The sequence below is a fragment of the Trichoderma citrinoviride genome, assembly GCF_003025115.1.
Source record: "Trichoderma citrinoviride strain TUCIM 6016 unplaced genomic scaffold BBK36scaffold_10, whole genome shotgun sequence".
NCBI lineage: Eukaryota > Fungi > Ascomycota > Sordariomycetes > Hypocreales > Hypocreaceae > Trichoderma > Trichoderma citrinoviride.
In genome coordinates, this window is record NW_020194718.1 from 353,297 (window position 1) to 375,443 (window position 22,147).

At 55.5% G+C, this 22,147-nt stretch overlaps 8 protein-coding genes across 8 annotated transcripts; 4 read left to right on the forward strand and 4 right to left on the reverse strand.

Moving 5' to 3' along the window:
* Positions 1 to 111: 111 nt before the first annotated feature.
* BBK36DRAFT_1142559 (hypothetical protein) lies at positions 112 to 552 on the forward strand (the record flags this gene model as incomplete). Its single annotated transcript, XM_024893533.1, has 1 exon — positions 112 to 552. One exon carries the CDS (start codon positions 112 to 114, stop codon positions 550 to 552), a length of 441 nt encoding a protein of 146 aa, XP_024747934.1.
* A 563-nt stretch (positions 553 to 1,115) lies between these two features.
* On the reverse strand, positions 1,116 to 3,634 carry BBK36DRAFT_1170304 (hypothetical protein; the record flags this gene model as incomplete). Its single annotated transcript, XM_024895427.1, has 2 exons — positions 1,116 to 3,324; positions 3,426 to 3,634. The coding sequence occupies 2 exons, from the start codon at positions 3,632 to 3,634 to the stop codon at positions 1,116 to 1,118; spliced, it is 2,418 nt and encodes an 805-aa protein (XP_024747935.1).
* A 1,207-nt stretch (positions 3,635 to 4,841) lies between these two features.
* On the reverse strand, positions 4,842 to 5,830 carry BBK36DRAFT_1170305 (Cu,Zn superoxide dismutase-like protein; the record flags this gene model as incomplete). Its single annotated transcript, XM_024895428.1, has 3 exons — positions 4,842 to 4,961; positions 5,132 to 5,448; positions 5,575 to 5,830. The coding sequence occupies 3 exons, from the start codon at positions 5,828 to 5,830 to the stop codon at positions 4,842 to 4,844; spliced, it is 693 nt and encodes a 230-aa protein (XP_024747936.1).
* A 2,013-nt stretch (positions 5,831 to 7,843) lies between these two features.
* Positions 7,844 to 8,462, forward strand: BBK36DRAFT_1123298 (hypothetical protein; the record flags this gene model as incomplete). The annotated part of the gene is made up of 3 exons (XM_024891039.1): positions 7,844 to 7,881; positions 8,080 to 8,230; positions 8,388 to 8,462. The coding sequence occupies 3 exons, from the start codon at positions 7,844 to 7,846 to the stop codon at positions 8,460 to 8,462; spliced, it is 264 nt and encodes an 87-aa protein (XP_024747937.1).
* Positions 8,463 to 9,477: 1,015 nt separating this feature from the next.
* BBK36DRAFT_1135862 (Non-heme 11 kDa protein of cytochrome bc1 complex) lies at positions 9,478 to 10,655 on the reverse strand (the record flags this gene model as incomplete). Its single annotated transcript, XM_024892786.1, is given in 7 exon segments — positions 9,478 to 9,549; positions 9,686 to 9,799; positions 9,999 to 10,143; positions 10,421 to 10,426; positions 10,478 to 10,587; positions 10,611 to 10,614; positions 10,625 to 10,655. Coding segments are annotated over 5 exon segments (415 nt in total), but the record flags the coding sequence as incomplete, so codon positions are not given.
* An 830-nt stretch (positions 10,656 to 11,485) lies between these two features.
* On the reverse strand, positions 11,486 to 12,330 carry BBK36DRAFT_1164471 (hypothetical protein; the record flags this gene model as incomplete). The annotated part of the gene is made up of 2 exons (XM_024894648.1): positions 11,486 to 12,007; positions 12,076 to 12,330. The coding sequence occupies 2 exons, from the start codon at positions 12,328 to 12,330 to the stop codon at positions 11,486 to 11,488; spliced, it is 777 nt and encodes a 258-aa protein (XP_024747939.1).
* A 1,191-nt stretch (positions 12,331 to 13,521) lies between these two features.
* BBK36DRAFT_1176845 (hypothetical protein) lies at positions 13,522 to 14,324 on the forward strand (the record flags this gene model as incomplete). The annotated part of the gene is made up of 3 exons (XM_024896031.1): positions 13,522 to 13,537; positions 13,590 to 13,904; positions 14,203 to 14,324. The coding sequence occupies 3 exons, from the start codon at positions 13,522 to 13,524 to the stop codon at positions 14,322 to 14,324; spliced, it is 453 nt and encodes a 150-aa protein (XP_024747940.1).
* Positions 14,325 to 20,254: 5,930 nt separating this feature from the next.
* On the forward strand, positions 20,255 to 21,194 carry BBK36DRAFT_1170309 (RraA-like protein; the record flags this gene model as incomplete). The annotated part of the gene is made up of 3 exons (XM_024895429.1): positions 20,255 to 20,449; positions 20,522 to 20,716; positions 20,922 to 21,194. 3 exons carry the CDS (start codon positions 20,255 to 20,257, stop codon positions 21,192 to 21,194), a joined length of 663 nt encoding a protein of 220 aa, XP_024747941.1.
* Between the last annotated feature and the right edge of the window lie 953 nt (positions 21,195 to 22,147).

Genomic DNA, 22,147 nt, shown 5'->3' on the forward strand with positions numbered 1-22,147 from the left:
AAAAAAAAAAAACATTCATACAACAAAGCCTTCAGAAAGCAAAACATCATCTTACACAGAGAGAAAAAAAAAAAAGCAACAAGCAGCATAACAAGAAGAATCTGCCGCAATATGATCGGCCTCGCCTACACGGCCTTCGTCGTGCCCATCCCCAACGCAGACGAATACAACGACTTCGTAACGAACCTCCCTCTCTCGCCTGCCCTCAAGGGCCGTCTCTCCACGTCATCATCAAGGAACAGCAACCGCTTCTCGTTTGGGTCGTTTACATCCGACTTGTTCCTCGACGACGATACCCACGACTACTCGCCATCCACCAACTACAACAACAACGAAGATGATGATGATGGTGGCAATCGCAAAGTCAAAGATAACAACAACATGAATGAGATTGGGAGTGGGAATGATGATGTGGTCATCAGACGGCGAAAGAGTAAGCGCGCGAGCGTGCTGAGGAGGTTGCGCGTCTTGGTGGATGAGAGGGTGAGTGCGAGGTTGAGGAGGAGGAACGGGTATGCGCCTGTTGGGGATGATGAGATTGAGATGCACTGAGAGAGAGAGAGGGGGGGGGGGGGGGGAAGAGTGCGGATTGCTGGGTTTGTGTGTTCAATGCTTGGTTTCGGTGCGTGATATCGGCGTTGATGGGGCTATGAAATGGGGCTAATCTGGTGCAAGATGATGGCGAGACGATGAATTGGCCTCTTTGAAAGAGAGGCATACTACAGAGACGGAGGTGACGACTCGTGCGCGGTAGACGGTGACGGAGACGAAGCGCTTGGAGACAGCTGCTCGAACCATCGAGCCCAGCTGCATCATGTATACCCATCCCCTTCCCTATGATTTCCTTTGTTACCACTTACATACAACAAAATGCATACAGTACATGCCGCAATACAACCCATTTTGAACCCTCTGTGCGGTGTTTTGTGTAAACCTTCCGTGCGTCCTTTTCCCTTACTCCGTAGTCCTGCGGCAGACATGACCCTCATGCCGCCATGTCGATTTTCCTTATAAAACCGTAATGCGATGAAAGTAAGTTGCGTCAGTAGATGATATCAAACTGTGCGCGTAATACCGCGCAAAACACACGGCAACATATCGTAGAAGAATGTGGCCTAAATCTCCAGCTTCTCCAGTGCCTCCCCGGCCGCGGCGACCTTTGCAGGAGCGCCATTGGCATCGCCCACTGGCTTCTTGGTCCGCTTCTTGCGTTTGACCATGCCGGTGACGACAGGAGCCTCTTGCACCCATCGCGCAATTGCGTTGGCGCGCTCCGTCATGAGCGGATAGTCTTTGCCGTCTTCGGCGGACCATCGACGCGACGAGGGCTCGGCCTCGGCGTCTTCCGTGGGCGGGCGAGGGTGTTTCGCCTTAGTATTGTTGTTGTTCTTTGAAGCCCCATTCGGGGCATCTGGCCCAGTCGTGCTTGGGCTCGTTCCTGGACCTGGTTTGGGCGTGACGCTGGTGCCGTTGAAGGGCTTGTCAGAGGAGATGGCATCGTCCTGCTGAGCCCGCTTCTCATGCGCATTGATGGCCGCGCGGAACGACGCCTCGTCAGTCACCCGTTCATCATCTAGGGCATCCAGTATGGCCTGCTCGCGAATCAGCTCCCTTCGGCGCCGCTCTTCCTCGGCCGCGGCATCGGAGGAGCCCCCGGCGAGGAGAGCTGCGGCAGCAGAGGCGGCCTTGCCAGCAGACACGGCAGCGCCCTTTTGGGCGTGGTTGTGGGCGTGAAGACACGTGTGGTGGCTGCACGGCTCGTCATCATATATCGGCAGCGGCGCAGGCGTGCACAAGGTGTCCCACGAGGAGCTCAGACCAAGCCAGTTGTCGGTACGATGGACGACTTCGGCCCAATCGGCTCGCGCAGGGGACCTATTCGCTTGAAATAGGGGATACCCGTCGGAAAGCCTGACAAGGCGAGCGACCATGTACGCATGCCGCTGGATCTCCTTGGTGGAAGTCTGGGCGAGGCAGTGCGCCAGGAGCAGCGAGTGCAAGGCGTCGGTGAGCAGCGGGTGATACGTTACCCACTCGCACGTAGCTTCGTCCGGCTCCGAATCCAGCTTGCTCAACAGATCCTGAGAGGGATACGGCGGGAGATCCGCGGGGGGAACGGAGCGAAAGAGGTCGGACAGGGGGTAAACGGTGTGCGAGTCGGTCCAGCTGCTCGAGTCGATGGCCCTTGAACTGCGCATGCCGTGTGCGACCAGGTTGACGCGGTCGTTGAACTCCTTGGCGACCTTGACGGGGAGGTTGGGCGAGTAGTGGTAGTTTGCCATGAAAGACAAGTAGTCCTTGATGGCGCGCTTGGCGAACGTCTTGACTAGCTTCCGTGCCTCGGCCTGTTTTCGCGCGCTCTCCTTGTCGGCGTCGGGCGAGCTTTTGCCATTGGCTTCTGCTCCTGCGTCTCCGTCGTCTGCTTCGTCAGTCACTGCTTGCCCGTTCGTAGGACTGGATGATGAGGGCGTCGGCATGCTATCCAAGATGCGCTCAGAAGCCATTGTCAGATACACGGACGCTCTCTGGAAGTACAACTGAGCCTCAAGGCTGCTCGGCTGATCCTTCTCTGCCAAAATGATGTCGTGAGGTCGTCTCCGGGCTGTGCGCTGGGCGTCTCCCCCTTGGGCATCTTCCTGACCAGAGCTATGCGACCTGCGAAGGAACTGAGATATAGACAGGGCGTGCGTGAGATCGAAAACGGCACCGTCGAGATCCTCCTTGAAGATCTTGACAGTCGCGCGAGTCCGCAGAACCTCTGGCTCTCCCGGGCGGTCCTCGATGATGTCCGTCAGAGGCTGCAGACTCGTACACTCTGCCATCTTTCGTGATGGTATCTTTTCGTGAAAAAAGTGCACATACTTGGCGTCGGGATCCTTGGGACTGCGCTGCAACACCAGGCTGCCCACGTCTTCCAGCGGCGACGCTCCCTGCATCGTCGCAACGCTGCAGGCGATTTCGTCCAGGCGATACGCCCGTCCCAGCTTCTGGCTTGCCTGCTCTCGCATGCGGAACTTGCGCTCCCTGCTCAGTTTCCCGCCATGGCCCGGCGCGCCCATCCCATGCCCTCCCATGGCGGACGATATGCTCGGAAAGCCGCCATTGACATTGGTCAGCGTCGGTGAGGCGATGTCACTAGCAGCCCTCACGGCGAGGTTGGTGGCCTCGTCGACGAGCCGTCGCACCTTGACGAGGTCGAAGAAGGAGGCGGCGTCGATGGGCCGCGGCAGCGGCGTGTTGTAGTTGATGTTGGCCAGCGTCTCCAGGATCTCAAAGGGCATCTGCAGCCACGGGCCGTGGTAGGAAGAGATGTGACGCCAGTGTCTGGCGGTTCAGACATGGGTCAGCACAAAAGAGCGAGCCAGTCAAAGAGCAAGAACGAGGCAAGGCAAGAATATCAGCAAATATGAAAACGGTGGTCATACACATACTTATTGCGACAGATGACGAGCGAAGGTGGAATACCCGTCGACGACGACGCCGCTTGTGATGTTCTAGATCTCTGCTTAGGAGCCGAACTTGACGATGCCGGAGACGCTTGCGCCGTGATCGCGGGCACAGACGGTTGACTTCCACTGCCATTGTCCAGCGAGGCCTCTTCACCCGATGTCTGTCTCACCTTCTTCTTCGCCATGACGATGATGCCGTGACCTGTGCGGGAGGGGAGGGGGAATCCGGGTGCTTCACACGCTTGGCATGGTTGAGGGCCTCGTGCAATGTCCAACGGATACAATGGAGGAATTCCCTGTGAGGAAACGTGGGTTTGGTGGAGTGACTGAGTACAGCTGAATCGCGCCTGCAGGGCGATGCCAGCGATGAGAATGCTGGTGGTGACTGCGAGTAAAGATGTTGGTAGAGCAAGAAGAAAGAAGAGGATTGAAACGGAAATCTGCTGGAGAGACGGTGCAGATTGCGACGGAGAGGCCCAATGCTGGATCTCGCAAGGCCTCTGAGTACCGAATGAAAAGATGGTATGAATAGAGAGAAGAGAAGGTGAGGTGAAGATGCAGGTCGTGAAGCTGGCAGAAAAAAAGGTGCTGCGATGACCAGGCAAATTGCATGTGCCGTTTCGTTGGCTGCTCTGGTGCTTGGTAGTGGGAAGTGCCAATCACGTGCAGCAGCTGTTACTACATACAGGCTCTACAAACCATGGCAGCCAAGTCAACTCTTGATAGAGATCACTCAACTCTGTACTACCGTCATTCTCGTTTCTCTGCTTTTATACCGGCCAGACGTGCAGCACTCGCTCTTCTCAGCCCGGAAAAGAGGCGTTCGATTGTGTTTTATGAGCTGTCACTGCATGCGCGCCTGGGAAGCAAGGAGACGGTCGCCCAACCAGACTATTGGACGGCCAGTTATCGTTTGCTTGCATGGGGGCCGCCGCAGTGCCAGCCAGCCTCATTTCACGCCTCTGCCCTGCCTTTCGCGCACCAATGAGGCCGGTGGACGGAAATTATCACAAAGTGTAACCATGTTGTTTATTCATTACTTGCAGTGACTTCATTGCTGTCTCTTTTTTGTTTGCTACAGTACTGCTGCTCAGCCGCGTTTCCACCGGCCGCACCCAATGTGCAGCCCGCAACACATTTCCCAGCACAAGACTCTGGACAATGCCCTGTACATTTTCTGTTTTTGTTCTAGCTGAAGAGCCGGCTCAAAAGCAAACTTTGTCTATCTAATAATAAATGTGTATGAGAAGTGAGAAGAAGAACAATGGAAAGAGAAGGGATAAAGGGCTGAAGCCAACCGTGCCAGGTTGCATATCGGGCCTCTCCCTTTCGGTGTCTCACAGGGAGAAGAACATGGCGGCCACAACACCACCCAGCAGACCAACGGACACCCTATTTCCTGATGCTGCTCCCGGGAAGGGAACAACAGATGACGTGGCGCTGGAACCACTCCCGGCATCCGTGGTGGTTGAGCTCGTCGTCGTGGTAGGACTGCCAGGAACCGTGACGACGCTGGTGAGGGTGTAGACGTTTGTGGTGGACGCAGCGCCTGTGGTGTGATGGGGGATCGTGAAATTGTGGTGGCTTGTGCTGTTGTGAGAGCCGGTGAGGTTGTGAGGAGCGCCACCTGTAGCAACGGGACCATGGATGGCAGTGTGATGAGCACTGGCGGTGCTGTGGACCGTCGTTGCGGAAGACACCGGCAGCTTGGCAAAGTTGGCGCACGTCAGCCGTGTCTTGTTTGCGTAATGGACCACGATCGACCGGTTGCCGAAGAAGGCCGGGCTGCCGGGCTGGAGAGACGTGTAGAGGTCAAAGTACTCGGCCACGAAGGGGTCCGACGTGATCTTTCCGTACTTTCCGCTCAGATCGCCAACCTGGCACGTTTGAGGTTCGGAAGCATTGCAGGCGGGTGTCTCGCCGCGATGGTACGGGTCCAGATGGGCCAGGGTGGAAGTACAGTTGCCATTGACGGCCGGCTCCTCGTGGATGTGATACACTGCATACGAGCATTGGTTAGCCACTCTGAGGGCGCCACATTGCCATTGCAACGGAATGGTGAATGCAAAAAAAAGAAAAGAAAAAAAAAAAAAAAAAAAGGACGGAGACTATGAAGACGACTCACGAAAAGGACCGCCCGTCTTGGGAAAGTTTTCGAACTGGACTCTGAACCGGACGCCCTTGCTAGCAGGACCAGCCGTAGCAGAAACAGACCCCTTGACATTGCCCACCAGCGCAGCGCCGGAGAAGAAGGGCTTCTTGGGCAGAGTGGCCTTGAACTCGACGCCTTGAGGATTGTCGATGACGACGGGGGCATCTTTCGCGGCGGCACAGCCAAAGAAGGCGGTGGAAAGGACCGCCAGGAACCCAGACGGCCGCATAATGGATGATGAGAAGCAAGAGAAGAGAATAAAGGGAAAAGGAGCGTTGTTCTTCCAGTGGCAAATGAGCGATGGCGAGCGAGAGCTGCAATAGTTGGTACTGAAAGACGTGTAAGTAGGAAACGGGATGAGAGAAAGCAGGCTGAAAAAGTAATTGAAAGAAGACGGGAGATGTCAAGCAATTATAAGTTTCAACAACAACAAGGAACAGCCCACATCAAGGCGAGGCAAAGGGCAGACGACTCAAAAGTCCCGTGGCTCAAGACATCCAGGGGCATCCTGTCCTCTCAAGGTCCATCCATACACGTACCTGGCCTTCAAAACCTAGCACCAGTATGAAGTCCGAACAGCACACACCTTGACAGGGATCAAAGTACGCAAGCTTGCAGTTCGTCTCTTCTCCTTTGCCCGACCACTCGATAGCAAATAGTTGCAACTGGCAAGGTCACTTGGAGGCGGGAGCTGTAGCGAAGTGAGACAGCAACACGATGGCCTCGTCTCTCGCTTTGTGCTTCGATCAACAGCCCTGTTTGCGTGTTCGTATAATGGTAACGCCCATGAAATCGTCCGACGTCGTGACTCGATGGACTATGTCTTACGGATGAGAAAAAAAAAAAAAAGAGAGGGAGAGATTCGAGTTGTTTGTTTGCTTGTTCGAGGTCTGTCGGTAGCCGGCTCCCACAGACACGCAACACACGTCCACAAGCTGAAGAAGGGACCTTGCAGTAGCTGAAGTATCAGATGAGAAGAAAAGGGCCGCTGCATCTCGTTCGTCATTCTTTTATATTCCCAAGCCTTCTTAGAATTTCCGATAGTTTCATCGGTATGCTGCAGGCAGATGCTGGTCTGGCCAACTTGTCGTCCTCACAGCCCTCTTCCTCTGCCTCGTCCCTTGAGCTGGCCATATCCCGCGCAGCCCGCTATAAACAGCATCGCCAACCCCCAAAGCCTGCTGAGCCATGACGGCTCGTTGGGCAGGCGAGGGCTGCCGATGCGACTCGAGGCTCGCGCGAGGGAGGACCCCTGACTGGTTGATAGGCGGCCAGCCGAGCCGTGATGCGACATTGGGTGGGCCGGCGCAGCCTAGGAGGGCTTCCCGGGGCAGGGATGGACTGCGCAGAAGGGCAAAAGGGTCAAGAGCTGCAGCCGGCTGCCCGTGGATGCTGCATAAGGCATTGTAGCAACGGTGGCTGGGGGCACTGCCCGCGGCCTGTGTCGTTGCTCAAGCTGAAAGCACCGTCAACGGCAGATGGTTGGCCTTCTGCCGGGCTGGAGATGCCGCGGATAGTTCTGTACTCGTAGCTGTTCACCATTGTCCTCTGGTGAAACGGCAAATGCTGCTTCGCCACGAGTTCGGCTTCACATCAGCCTCTTCTGCCAACCGGTTCTGATGATGTACAGCGATGCTCTCTCTGTCGAAAACACGTCCAACCGAACGATGCACCTGCAACTTGTCCATGAAGAAGTAAGAAGCGATTGTCCTGTTACTCGTACAGCTTACAGCCCCCAGATGCACGCAAAAGCCAACGCTAAAACCCCAGCCCTCCCCAAAACAGAAACAGAAACATCCCTCCCAGTCTGCAACCCTACAGCGGTACGTACCTCGTCTCGTACCTTTAAGCGCCAGCGCCTTCCCTCTCTCTTGCCGCGACTTCCGCGCGCCTAACGGGGATGCCAATGACATAAGCACGGAGTCCAGTAAAGCAGCCCGAGAGTCATCCGCGCCTGAGATCCAAGGCCCCCAAAGAAGCTCTCAGGTGCTAAAGCTGAGAGCATCATCGCCCGGCGGATCCTCGGATGTCCTGTTGCGCTCTAGCTCCATTGACCATTGAACCTCCCGTGCCGTTGATGTCGAAGCTAAGATGCGCAACTCTGCATAACCTCCAGCCAACGAATCGCTCCTCGTCTCTCTGCCGCTCCTCCTCGCCTCTTCTTCGCTGTACTCGACAAAGTCTCTACGACACCCCATCACTGAGTCGCGTTTGCTTACCGCGTCCTTGAAACCCGCCCATCATGAAGCCCGTCGTCAGTGCCATGAAGGCATGGTCATGGTCCGTCCAACCCACACCCAAACTCCCGTCTCGCGACACACACACACCGAAAGGGCGAAACGAAGCAACAACAACACGAGCTTCCCATTTCGCCTCCCCCCCTCTTCTTTGCGACACTATTCGTCCATTTTACGAAAAGAAAGATAAAAAAAAAACACAAAAAGCTAACTGTTTGCTTCCGGTTGTTGGGCCCAATAGCACCGTCATGTCCGTCTTCGCAATCGTCATCCTCACCGTCCTCGGCGTGCTCTACCGCTCCGGCCACGAGGAGCTCGTCGGCGGCATCGACGATCCCTCTGATGGCAAGGCCATCTCCAAGACTGTCTTCTCCGCCGTCTTTGTCTACATTGTGCGTCTCCTTTTCTCTCTTACCGGAACTGGACACAGACCCGAACACCCCTCGATTGCGCGTCTCGATTCCGACCCTCGCCCGTCCTTTTACTTGTCGGGGGATATATACCTTGATAGAAAACCCTTTACCGGCTAACAAGTGCCATGGTACTCAGGCTTTCTTCGTCTTCTGCGGCCTCCAAGGCCTACTCCACATCCGAGAAAACCGAAGGGGCGCGATTTCCTTGTGAGAGTTTTGAGAGAATACTTTGAGCGAGTTGACTTATACTACAACCGAGAGCAACAAATGGGGCGTTAATTCGGGAGCTTGCTTTTCCTTATCCTTTTACTTTTCTTTTCTTTCATGTTCGGGTTACTCTATGTTTGCTTCTTTTGATCGGGCCCAATGACCCTTTCCCGGATGGGAAATGACATCATGTGAGCATTGTACGGCACGAGGGCTGGGATGTACAATTTGCCGGCAGTTGGGCACTTCCGCTGCTCTTTTCAGTCAGATTATAGAACTTGAGAGCCTGATTGATCTGGAAATCCAGGCTATTTGTTGATCGAGCTACTTTCGAACATTGACGGCCCTGCGGGAGATGTGCTCCTGTTTCTGAAGAATGGCCCTTCCAAGCTTATATACCTTAGACGGTGCAGTGAGAAAGTGTTTCTTGAGCCATGGGAGTAAGTCATCAGATCGTAAACAGAGCCAAAGAGACCAACGCGATCTATACCGACTTGAGCACGTATAGAGGACAGCAACACAGGAGCGCAAGCAGCAAGCAACACACGCAACACCACGAACCCCCAACAATCAAAGACAACCCGTACCTCATGGTATCTCAGTCATGGAGAAGGGCACCACCACGCCCCAGACCAATATAGAAGAGAGAGAGAGAGAGAGAGAGAGAGAGAGAGAGAGAAAAGGGGATTCTAATCTTTATTTTTCATGGCTCGCTGAGCGTAAGAGTACACACAGGGACAGCCTTTCCCAATCGCCGCCCAAACATAAAGCGAGAGAGGGAGGAAAGGGGGCAAAAGAGAAAAAAGCTGCTGTAGTTGTCGTTGTTTTTGACCACCGGAAAGGAAAAGGGAAGTCGATCGTGAAGTATAATGAACATTGTTCTTGCATACCCTTCTCAAACGGGTTTCTGCCCACATCGAAACTCTTTCTTCTTTTATTTTTCTCCCCCCATGCTGGGCATAGCTTCCGTCGAGAATGGTACGGTTCATTTTCCGCTCTGGGCCGTTATCGTGGGAACGCTTTTGTTTATTTCAGCTTGGACCACAGCTTCGGGGCGGCGCATGCGGTGGCGCAGTGAGCGAGGTGGAAGACTGGAAACAACCGGAACCATCGTTAGCAGAAGAGGACATGAATCGAGAGCGCCATGCAGCCGTCTCTTGACAATCGAGGCGACAAACAAGAGTAATGGGACTCCGATGAAATGGGTTGGGGGAGGGCTAAACGTACACTCCTCAACGCAGTCCTCCTTGGCCTCGCCCTCGCTCTCCTGCTGGTGAACCCGCTCGACACACTCGTCAAAGTGGTGCTTGGCAGGCGAGCACTGGGGAGAGTTCTTGCACTCTGCAACACACACACACACTCAAAGTCAGCATAACAAGCTTCCCCAATTCAAAGAAGCATTACAAGGTCCCCGCCTTGCGCCGCAGAAAGAAATGCCTCGCCCTTCATGCAACAAGGACAACTAGACGAAGCAGCTGCTCCAAGACCGCATGCGCAAAGCAAAAGGGAACAAGGATGGAGAGGGGGGGAAATGACGAACCTTCCTCGAGCTCCTCCTTGGGGTCCTTGATCTCCTCCTCGTCCTCCTCCTCTTCCTCCTCCTCCTCTTCCTCCTCGGGCTCCTCTTCCGCAGCGGGCTTCTCCTCCTCAGGCTCCTCCTTCTTCTCCTCTACCTTGGCCTCGGGGACTTCCTAGAAAACGGTCAAAAGATCAGCCCCAAATATCCCACATATTCAAGCCTCATCAAACCCCATCAAGCAGCAACAGCGCAACAGCAAAATCGCTCCCCACCACCACCACCATGCCAGCTCAAACGAAACCCGCAACACAACTCCGAAAAAAACCACCACCAAAAAAAGAAATTCACCGCTCATTCTTTCCAATCACACAAGCTTCTGCACAGCTGCCCAAAGCTGATCTTCCATGTATGTCTCCATCCCACATCCCCCCCTCCCCTCTCCCAGCTTTCCCGTCCGAAATCACAGCAAGCAAGCAAGCCAAAGCAAGCATCCCACCTACCTGCGGTTCCTCAGCCGGAGCCTCGGCCTCCACAACACCCCATGGCGTCACCGCCTCAACAATCTCGGAGAAAGCGTCCCAGATACCCATTGTCGAAAATGTCTCTCGTTTGCGCGCGCGATCGAGCCTTTGCGTTCCGTGTCCCGTGGTTGGTGGTTTGCGGTCAAAAATCGTACGGTATTAGATCGGGTAGGTAGGCAGCTTTCGGAAAAGAAACTGACGCTTATCCCGGGCAATTGAGGCATTTTGATTGGCCCGGCGCCTCCAATCGCCGCAGCCAGAATCGCACACAAGAACAGGTCACGGGACTAGTCACATTACCTCCCGTCTTTGTCAGCCAAACGTGCTTCGCACATGTTAAAATGACGAGTTGTTGCGACTTTTAGCGGCCGCCAGGCTATTGGCAGCAGCTGGGGTTGCCCGTTTTGGCGGATCCTCACTCACGGACTGGGGGGCCCTTTCGAGATCTCCGATTCAGCGGGAGGGGCGCTGTATCACCCCCTTACCTCCGCCGCCAGAACAACAACACATCACAAGCAGCTTCGATGGATGCTGTGCGCAGAGCGAAACGTGGAGATGCGACGGGACATGACATACACACGAGCACAACACGAGAAAGGTGGCACAATGGGCGGCTTCCTACAAGTAGTGAATCCCAAAACAAACACAAAACTGGCATTGAATCAAACCAGGGCCCTTCCAAAGCAAGCAGGGCCTGGCGGGCTCGGAACTCATCATTATAAGATAACCCCCCTTGTCCATGTGTAGTAAATCCCAATGGTTTCGTGTATGAATACTAATAAGTCCTGTTTCTTCCGGCGCCATGTAAATCCACGCAATAGCAACACATTACGGCGACTAGAGCCGAAGAAGCTGTCAAAGAGGAAAAAAAAAAAAGGTTTGGTCCCTATTCATAGAGAAGCAAGCGCAAAATCACAGCCGAGATTTGTTTCGTAGTCTCATGAATCGTTTCACCCAGGCTTCGCCACGAAGCACCCATTATGGCGCCTACTCGTCTGCGGCGCCTCGATCGACCTCGTTCCGGATGTGATCCTCCAAGCGGTTGCTGATCTGCTGCGCTTGCGCCTCGTCGTAATTTGGCGGCGGCTCGTTGGGGGCGCGGCGGCTGGCGGAGCTGTCTGAGCGGTTCGGCCCCGGGACGGCCAGCTGGCTAGGCGCCGGCGGCTCTTGTCGGTCTCCCTGGGCCTCGTACGCAGGTAGAGGTTCGTCGGGGACTTCGGTGCTGGCGTCCAGCTCCCTGCGCATCTCCTGGTACTGGAACAGGCGCTCTCGCAGGCCAATGTACGCCTCATTGAACTCCATCATGCCGCCGTCCGAGAAGGTGAGCTTGACCTCGACGCGCGGCAGCTCCGGCGGGATGCCGCCGCCCGACACGGGGATGCAGTCTGATTTCCAGACCCATCCCCACCACATGGACGAAGACGTGGTCGAGTCCTGGAACTTTAGGATGGGCGCGCTGAATGATTCGAACTTTGGCTCCTGGGTCGGCTTCGCGGGGAGGTAGATGACCTGCCGGGCATATTAGCTCACTAGGATCTGGGCCATACGGGGGACTGTTTCTCAAAGGCTCAACCAACCCGCTTGTTGGTCAGGAAGAGAGCTCCCTTGTCACTCTTGCGATGGAACGGGACGCAGCGAGCTCTTAGCTCCGGGGGGACGGACAGTTCGCAGGATATGCGCCCATCGAGCTTCCACAGGATCCGCTCGTTGCCCAGCTTCACGAATCCGCCCTGGTTGAGCATTACCCAACTATCGGCATTGTCAGGATCGATCGGCCGCCGGGGAGGCGCGCTCGTGGCGCTTGAGATAAGGTAGTCATGAGGATTGTTCATCGTGGGGCTGGGCCCAGGCACATGGTTCCATGAACCTCGAGGCTGGGTAGCGGGGCAGAAGCCGAGGCCAGAGCAACTTTTCTGGCAAGGCGAGCAAGGCAAGACGGATGCCGGGATAGACGAGGCGGGGGGGAGGGAGGGAGGGAGGTAGAGACAGGCTATACAGGCAAGGTATAGATGGTGATGCTCAGCAGAAAGAGCCGAGACGATGCAAGACGAGGCTGGCTGAGTCCTTCGTATGGAGAGACGGACAGATGGGGGAAGAGGATAAGAGGAGAGGAGGAGGAGGACGGGGAGGAAGGAAAGCGAAGGAGGAGTTAAATAGTTTTGGGGAGGAGAGAGAGAGAGAGGCAAGGCGACATGAAGCCGCGCGCGCCCAGCTGCAGTGATTGGGAGGCCCCGACAAGACGACAAGGAAAGGGGACAGTGAACGAGCGATGCGGCAGGATGGGGAACCAGGGACAGGAAGGAGAGAAAAGAGACGGGACGACGGTGACTCGCGAAGGAGGCTTACTTTATTGACATTGTATTATTATTATTTTTTTCCCCCGTCTGTGACTCTCTCTTCTCGCGGCCTCTGACAAGGGTTCTCGAGCAAACCCTAGCTCCTCTTCCGGATCGCTGGGCTAAGGAGCAGCAGCAAGCTCGACGGACGGTCCACGTACAGGCACGGCGTGCAGCAGCAGTGCAGCCGGTGTGATTCTGTCTGTCCGTGTCTGGTCTGCCTGTGGTCTTTGTCGCGCGGGCTAGCAGGAGATCTCGCAAGCGTCGTCGCCAGACCCTGCAAAGGCTTTTGCCCGGGGCCTTGTCGCTTGTTGCGAGGGTGAGGGTGGTGGGGCCGGCGCAGGACGCTTCAAGGTTGGGCGGCCCAGACGAGGCCGGCAGGTCCAAAAAGAGGAGACAAACGGTTCAGGAAATAAAAGAGAAGGGGAAAATATGCACTGGGCATAAAAAAGAGTGGCTGGGGGTGTGGGCGTTTGCAGAGGCGGGTTGTGACAAGACAATGGACAGAGACGAGGAGGAGTGAGGAGAAGAAGTTGGAGGGCAAAGAGGGGTGTGGGGAGGCGAGAGGCTGCACTGTGCAAAGTACCTACCTGCTGTACCTACTGCGCTCTTGACGGTTGGAGATTGATGCCGCAACAACCAAAACCAAGGTGAGGCGAGGTGATCCGATGCGACCTGTCAGGCGGCATGCCGGAGGACGGGCGTATGTAATCCGCAGCCAGTTGCTAATTCGGGGGCGCTTGCGTAACGAGCAGTCAAGCCCGACTCCATGTCGTCAGGATGCTGCCAGCAGCTTCTACGGACCTTGGAGCCGCCTGGATCGAGGATGGATGACTGGGATGGAGACCAGGCTCCGGGCTATCCACCGACAGACGATGCGCGGAGGAGAGCCGCGCAGCTCGAGATGCGGCACGGCCAGCGCCTGGGCGGGTTTGCTCGAGCACTAGGTAGCAACCAACGGGTCGTCAGCAGCATGTGTTTGCTGTCGTCGCCCGGGTCCTCGGAGGTGCAAGTCGGGTTTCGAGGGTTTATGGGAAGCATCGTTGAATCAACCAGTACTTCGGACCTAGGTACTTACACAATGCAAACTGCAGTCTTCCATCTTCTATCCGTCCGTTAAAGTGCTGAGGTGAGGCAATAGTCCTTGCGAGACTCACCTATCAGTACCCATCATCCCAAAGAGTTTGACGATTCCTTGGCTGAACTGGGCCCGTTGACTCGACTCATGACCGCCCGGGCTCAAGAGGCCATCCGTCATCAGCTGGCAGATGCCACACGCTCTGCTGCAGCTCGCCTGTCGCAAACAACCGGGGGATTCGAGCGGTGCTGCCAATGAGATGCTCACATCTATGATGCACGCAGGTGCAGGTACAGGTACAGACACAGGTACGGGCACGGGCACAGGCACGGAGAGCCCATACCGCCTCCACTTTGGCAGCGTCGGGTTCCATGGAGTCTCCAATACTCTGGACTTGACTAATGGCGGCTGAGAGGGTGCGAGCCGTGGTGCCCTGGCGATGCCTGTCCATGGGCATGGATCCGCTGCTTCCATGCGGACCAGGACTCGGTGCCTGAATGTACATGTACCGACCTCTTTGTGTGTCCATTTGCTTCAGTCATATACTAAGGTAGGTAGTATAGCAGGCAATTGTTTGTCAGTGATGTGCTTATACAGGCAAAACAAATCCAATCAATACCAAAGACCGTCACCCAATAAGGGAATCATGCCAACATCTGCGGCCAGTCTCGAGGACAAGTGGCTGCGGTGGTCGAGGCTCGCTCTCAATCTGGCGATAAGATGATGCGACGGCAGATGAGTGGCGTGTGAAAACTGACAGGTACCAGGTAATAGAGCAACTCCCACGATATCTGCTGCCCATGGCTGCATGTGCTCTCCCTGGAACTCGGCCAGCACCGGCCCATCTTTCCTTGAAAACGACGGCTCAACATTCGAGTCGTACAGAAGCATCGTGGGTGTGCCTGGGTGACAAAATAAGGTAGGTAGGTTCATTGGGGCAAGGAATATCGTCTCCCGCCTGTCATGGTTTGCTGGAACCGGCAGCACCATCTCACCTCACCTTGGCCGCTTTGATGCCACGCCGGAAAGGATAGACATCAACGAGACCTCCTTGTACAGTGCCTCACTGCCCGAGACACCGCGTCTGATCGGAACCAAAACGGAGAAATCAAAAGCATGATCCACGTATCTGTCAACACTAGGAAGCACCCAGCTCCATGCGGAATGCCACTTACTGAAAGCAGAGGCATGCTGGGGATACTAGTGATGCTCAATCTTCTGTATAAAGCATAGCCCTGACAGCTCAGACTCTGGAAATGTGCGAGCAACTGCATGTGGTCAGCTCCAGTCTCCAGGCTCCAGTCTCCCGTCTCCAGCTTCCAGCTCCAGCGCCCGAGCCCGGATCGCAGGCCCTGGCTCGTTGCTACGACTAACCTGCTAGTAGTCGACCTCGTACCATGGACAACTAGCGCCTGCAGGACAGCCACGCTTCTGCTCCCGGCTTCGATAGGCCAGGGCCGGCCCCATAACAAGTGGCCTGGGGTGGCTGCTGATCAGTCGATATGCTTGTCTAACCTTAATCACTACCTCACTCCTCGCCCATCCACCAAGGACGCATCACGAACCCGGTTGCCGGGCGTCCATCTTCCCCAGTTGAGCCAGGTCGGCCGCCTTGGACCTCCAGAAAGGGCCCTCTACAGACCCCATGGCTCTCTTCCCCGTCTCAACTCGCCTTAGTCAGGCAATTTCACTCATGGGACGGCGCCTTGTAAACCAAATGGCACAAGGTCCGACACCTCGACAAGTCAAAAGCCTGCATCATCAGACTGGATGCGCGCCAGCTAAGACTGGAGAACTGCACGGGAGCTAATCAGTGAACACGCACCTTGTGCAGCCCTCGATACAAGGATTCCGGTACATACAGTCAGTGGCAATTGGCTGACCTGCTGGATGGGGTGAGGTGCCATCGCGTGGCCAATGGCGACTGGTCCTGGCGCTGCAAACCATGCCCCTCGGAGTGGTGTCCAGCTTACTCCGTATGTGCTCCTTGCATATAGCCTAGAGCCTCTCTCATTGTATCGTGTCTCTGAGATTTCGAATCGGGGATTTACCTTGGACGATGGCAATTACTCCGAACGGTTAGTCGACTCCTCAGGGGAGAAGAGGGAAAAGAGGAGAGAAGAAGGGGGGTGTGGTTGCAGCAGTCTGGGGAGACAACCACAAACGGCCAGGCTTTACGGAGCAGGACCGCTTGACAGATTTGACGTGCCGGTTCGTGCCCATTGGCTCCAGCCTCAACGCGTCTGTGAATGTATGCATCTTCCAGATAATTTCGAAATACATGCCCAGATCGGGGACATGAGGCAACAGCGACAGCCTCTGGGCCTTGCGTAGCCTTGCAAGCAAGTGCATACCATAGGTGAGGTGTGAAGCATCTGTCGAGTTGTCCTCGTCATATTCATCTGCATTGCTCGCCTTGCTTTCGATGTGTGGAGGCTATTCGGGCATGGACCTCCGCAAAGAGCGAACTGCATAGGAACTGCCAAGTGAGCAGCTGCTGCGGGCGTCATGAGCATCGTCCTCGGAGCCAGACATCGAGATAAGAATAGCAACAACGGCTGGAGGCCACAACGGAAGCACTGGGTGGAAGCGAGATGCGAACTGACATTCCATGTACATACGGAGTACGGGAGCCCTTCAGTCAGTCGAGCACCAGAAATCCTGATTTACGCTGCACTTTACTGTCGTTGCCCTGGCTAGTTGGCGAGGGGGTCACACAGCTCCATGCAATTCCGCAGAATTGCTACGAGATGCTGTGCATGGCCTGGCCCGCGTTACCACCACTTGGCTGTGGTGCCCCGCGCGTAACAGTCGAGACGTGCATGAGAACCAGCCAATTCACAACCTGGATCCCGGTAAGAGGTGGGTGACGTACTATAAAAAAGTGCAGTCAAACTTGGAAGGCTTTCAGTCGCGGCGGACGAAATGTGTCCGGCGTAGCAAACGCCGATACTCTGTGGCTTGTTATCACCCTGCGGCTTTGCATCGTTGATTGTCGACCCAGTGATGTGCTGTCTATAGGTGAGTACGAAGCAGAAATGAGAGAAAGGGGGCGTGGGCGGGAGACGACAACACCTCAATGACACACACCACCACCAAATCGGTCATCGATCCGGCCACGCAGCCCTGGGGGGTGGTGGGGAAGACAAAAGCCGCGCTGGCGCTGTGAGAACTGCTGAGCATCGACGAACAGCAGCATCTCACATTGAGACGGGCAGCTGAGGAGAAGGTTCGGCATTCTCCTTGTCGAGACGATTGGCCGGCCACGTACTAAGACACCTGTTGCTTCTCTGCCTGCTTGTTATTCCTATGTAGAGCGTCTTGAGCTTGGTGAGTTTGCCAGTGCAAGGCGATGCCACGACCTTGTCCCGGGTTGGCTGGATCTGCAGTTACATCGAACATCGAGGCCAGCCGCAGTGGTGCTAGAGCGCAAAGGTCCTCCGGGTCTCTGGGGGTGGTATCGGCGGTGCATGGGTACGAGCATGTATGTACATACATGTCCATTGAATAAGCGAGGGCTCCAACAGCCTGCCATCCGGTGACGCTGGATCTCGTTTGCTGTTCCATGTTTTCACGCTTTTCTCTGCTCCTTCTCTGCCATTGTGGCAAGCTGTGATTCGCATTTGGCCCGCCCTGGTCGCATCTGACGAGTTCAGCGCTCAGTTCTTTGTCCCCTTGCCTCTTCTGTAAAGTCGTGCTTTTGCCCCCTCTGACGCAGGTCGGAGGCGCTCCGACTGGCCCACCAACTGCCCAAACGCGAGGCGATACACTCATCCACATACATGAAGGACGCGACGCTCGCCCTCGTATATATGGCTGCGATGGCGATCGAGATGCCAGAGTTTCGATAGTTTGGCTTGACACCTCACACACATGTGCAGTGTGTCGTACTCGCGATGGTCCAACCGACTGCCGGCTTGTCGCGGCATCAGCATCATCACCACCACGCACAATGTGCGACTCAACCGCCCGCACGACGAGTTTCACAAGATCCAGCCCTCAGCCCGCCACCACCTCCGCGTACAATGCTGCTAGCTCACCGGTCACCACAGGGCGCCCTCTCCCCGTCACCAGAGCTGTTTGCCTGCCGTTCTGGCCTCAGCCGACCCTCCTTTACCCCCATGTGCTGGTCGCGTTCGCTGGACGCTGGCTGGAAGCGAAGGGAGATGCTGTGCTGCAACGGATAGAGGAGACGCTTTGCGTCCTGCCTTTCGTGATGCATGTCCGGAGCCCTTCCCTCACATGATCCTCGTATTGTCACTTCCCTGAGATCCCCTTGCATTTCCTCTTGTCATCTGTTGCTGCTGGCTCTATCATCACCCACTGTTCGCTTCCGCCAACGAGGAGATGCACGATTCTGCCTGTGATTAGCGTCATCCCGCGTCCTTTTCGAGAGAGTTGGTGCGAAGAAAGCTCCTTGTCAGGGGTGAATTACCGGGAAATAGTCCTCGTAGTACCGATACCTCTACTACAACCTCTGGCGACAGTCGTCGCTACGGCTCACGGACTGCTGATCAACAAGCACACATACTATACACTACATGTCTGTATTGTATCAGCCCCACAGGCGAGGACTCTTTCATCCCACGTCTAGGCATTCAGGCACAAAATCTGGCACGATGCTGCATGTACTGGCGATGGGGCCAGGGTAACCAATGTAGCATCATTCGCAGGGTCGATTGCCAGGCACTCCACGACTGCTGAATCCAAGCCTATCGAAGCCCCGTCTTCCACCGAGTTCTGCCAGAAAGGAAAACGATAGGTACCGTACATATATGGACCGGTGTCGCATGCTGACCCTTGCTGGCTGGAGCTTGCAGCAGCAGGCCGTACGGGATGGTACACAGGCTGATTGGACGGCCAAGCCATTACGGCGGCTCCCGTTTTTTTGACGGCCAGGGACGAAGGATGTGCCCCGCCAAGTTGGACGTGCCAGTATCAGGGATATCTTGCTGAAAGCTTCTTCGTCCCTTCTGGTCTTCTCTTTCGGCTTCGACGAGTGTCGTTGCGCTCGCTTGTTCTGCAGGCACTGTACCTAGACTCGGGAGCTGGGGCACAAGTGCAATGGCAGCGGCCTGCAATCGTGGAGCGCCGGGCTGTGTCAGCCATGCCACCAGATGCCTTGGATGTGCCGATGGCTGGCTGCTGTGCGCCCTCACCTGGAATGCAGTTCTGCATACGAGGTGAGAAAGCCGTCAACTCTCGCACAGTCGGGGTGCTAGTGTACCTACTGTCTGTATCATGCAACTCGACGTACGACTCGGAGGGCCTCGCCTATCCACTGTTCCAACAGATCAACAAGTGACGCATCTCCATTGGCACATGAGCGTGGTCGAGTCGGGTCTGCGTCCAATGTGGAAGATATCGGCATTACGCCGCGTATCCCAGCAAGTATATGCGAGAGACTCGTCGATGTTGAGGGAGTAGGCCAGCTTCAAGTTCCATTCTTCGGGGCTGGAAGTAAATTGAAGGTACATGGAGGAGGTCAGTTCTCCCACTGTGCCCTTGTGGTAGCTTGAGCTTAGCTCCTCAGCGCTTCTAGCAACTGCTATAGCCGCGGCTTCTCCTTCCGGCTCCTCCCACCAGCTCCTTCCACATGGTCGCTTCTTGATTTGGCTGTTTGCTGTATCCGGCCCTTCCTGCCTGCTTCTGTCTTTACAGATACACAAAACCTCCGCCTGAGGCATCATCCAACCCTCACTCAGGCACGAATTCTCCCGACTGCACGCCCTGGTCTGTGGCGACTCGGTCAAGGCCTCAACTCACTTGTAAGGTTACTTGGAACCTGGATCCAGCCTCAGCTGCCCGGTCCGGTCCGGTTGCCACTTGTCCTTCGCCATCACCGGCCTTCAAAGAGTCGTTTCCACTCTGGGACCTGCCTTGCCTTGCCTTGCCTTGCCTGTGCCTTGCCTGTGCCTTAGCCGCTCTCACCGACTTCTTCTGGCCCCTCGCCAAGGTGCTGTCTTCGTGCATCAGCCGTCCAATTACTTCGGCCGACTCAGCCCAACTGCGGCACGACAGACAAACTGACACGGACACGACGCCAGGGAAGCCGGCCGCAGGAGGGCTCATCACCAAGCAGCAAGCGGCGAGGACCCTCCTCTCCCCGAGCAATACTCCCGTAAACAGGCCGCGGCGCTGCATATCCCCGACAGCAAGCAGTGGCGGTAGGAAATTCCCCGTCGGTTCATCGGTCCGGCGCTTCGTTTTCGATACTACTACTTAATACCAGCTTACGAGTTGCACAGGCAGCTTGGGTTGTCACATGCCGGCTTGGTGAGGAAAGATCACCCGTTTGATAGAAACAAGGTCAAGGTACATACCGGCATCACCAGCAACGCCATGGCTCAGTCATCGCCGCTGTCCAGCAGCATCATTGCGCAGCTCGAGAAATACTCGGCATGTGACATCTCGGACGCCCTGCTCAAGCTCAAGGTCCCCGGCGCAGGCTACGTTGCGGACCTCGTGGCATACAGCCCGCAGCAGGCCAGCCATGCGGCTGCATCACCACCAGTCACCGTGGCTCCTGTATCTACAGTCTTGTTTGCTCCCAAGGGGCAGCAGCAGCCCGCCGGTGTTAGCGAGGGCGATGCCAGCCTTCCCGCGCAGAATATCCCCAAGGACGTCCATTGGGCTGACTTGGCCGAGCCCGGCAGCTTTGCCGTGCTGAAGCAGCCGGAGGGCCAGACAAACGCCGTCTGCGGTGGCATCATGGCCCTGAGGATGAAGGTTCGCCAGGTAGCGGGCATCATCGTTGCCGGGAGAGTGAGAGACCTGGATGAGTTGAGAAGCACCAATTTGCCTGTAAGGAACCTTTTCCTCCCCTACCACTTGATACAAAGATTATGACAGCCACACGCCACCTCCTCCTCCCCTTCCCTGGCACCCTCCTCACCCTGGTACCCTCCACACCGTGACACCCTCCCCCTCCTGGGCATCATCCTCACTCGTGACACCCTCCCCTCCCCCCTTTAGACATGCTCTTTTACACAAGGCCTAAGCTTTGCAGATCTGGGGCTACGGCACCTCCACCGTAGGATCGGGCGGCGGCTGCGTGCCCTGGGCGACTCAGGTGACGGTCCGGGTCAACGGGGTCGACATCAGCCCCGGCGACGTTGCCTTCAGCGACCCGGGCAACGGTGTCGTGATTATTCCCCGGGACAAGGTCGACGACGTCTTGGACTTGCTGCCGGGCCTTGTTGCCGCAGACATCAAAGTCAAGGAGGACGTTGCTAGGGGCATGCCTGTTTATGAAGCGTTCAAACTACACCGGGGCTCGTAGAGAGGGAACAACAAGCTAGGTTAGTCTAGAAAAATGCTTCCAAACATTCATCTGCTGGTGGATAAGCATTTCCTGGGGAATATGTATCTCCTCTTGGATAGATGTCTCCTGGATGGACAGGTGACTCCTAATGGATAGATATCATTTCAAGAGATGCCGTTCCACCTCCCCATCTTGGAGCGGTACGGTCACGATTCATATCATCTCAGGGTCACCAACGTCTTTGTCATCTCCCATCACCGGGGATCAAGAAGCATAGATGGGGGGAAAGGGAAGTTTCAGGAAATCAAAACTGTCATCAATACCTATAGATGAATGATGGCCCGCAGGCTGTAGTCGTGTCATTAATTCATGAACATACAATCATACACAAGAACCCCAATGCCCCCCCCCCCCCAATGTTTCGACAAAAGAGAGAGACAGAGAGAAAACTAACAAGGAGGGGAAAACAACATGACTGAACGAAGAACAAAAAGACAAAAAAACACCCCTTGCCACTTAGTACTAGTACCCAAATCTTTGTCCCCCCGTCATCAAGTTGGGCTTTGGTGTTTGCCCAAGATTGTTGAGGGAGAAGGGGGAAGGGGGGTTGTGAGTCAGTGAAGACGCCAACCAAAAGAGAAGAAAGGAAATAAGGAAAAAAGAAAAGGGAAAGAAGTAAAAAGGGAAATAATGAAAGTGAGAAAAAGAAATATACCCCCCCTTTCCTTCTCGCAAATCTTCTGGGTTGTTGTTGTATTTACCTCCCGAGTCTTTCAAAGTGGGTTTCTTCTTTTTGCCCACTGCCTTTTTTTCGACTCTGGAATGTTTGTCTGTCTTTTTTCTCTTCAGAAGTGGCTGTTGTCCCTTTTTTTTTCCTTCCAGGCCAAATTGCTTTCTTTCCAAATGCTTTCCCCCGTTTGTTTCGTTCTGCCAGTATACGCTGGTGGAGCAAAACGTTTCGTTCCATGCAA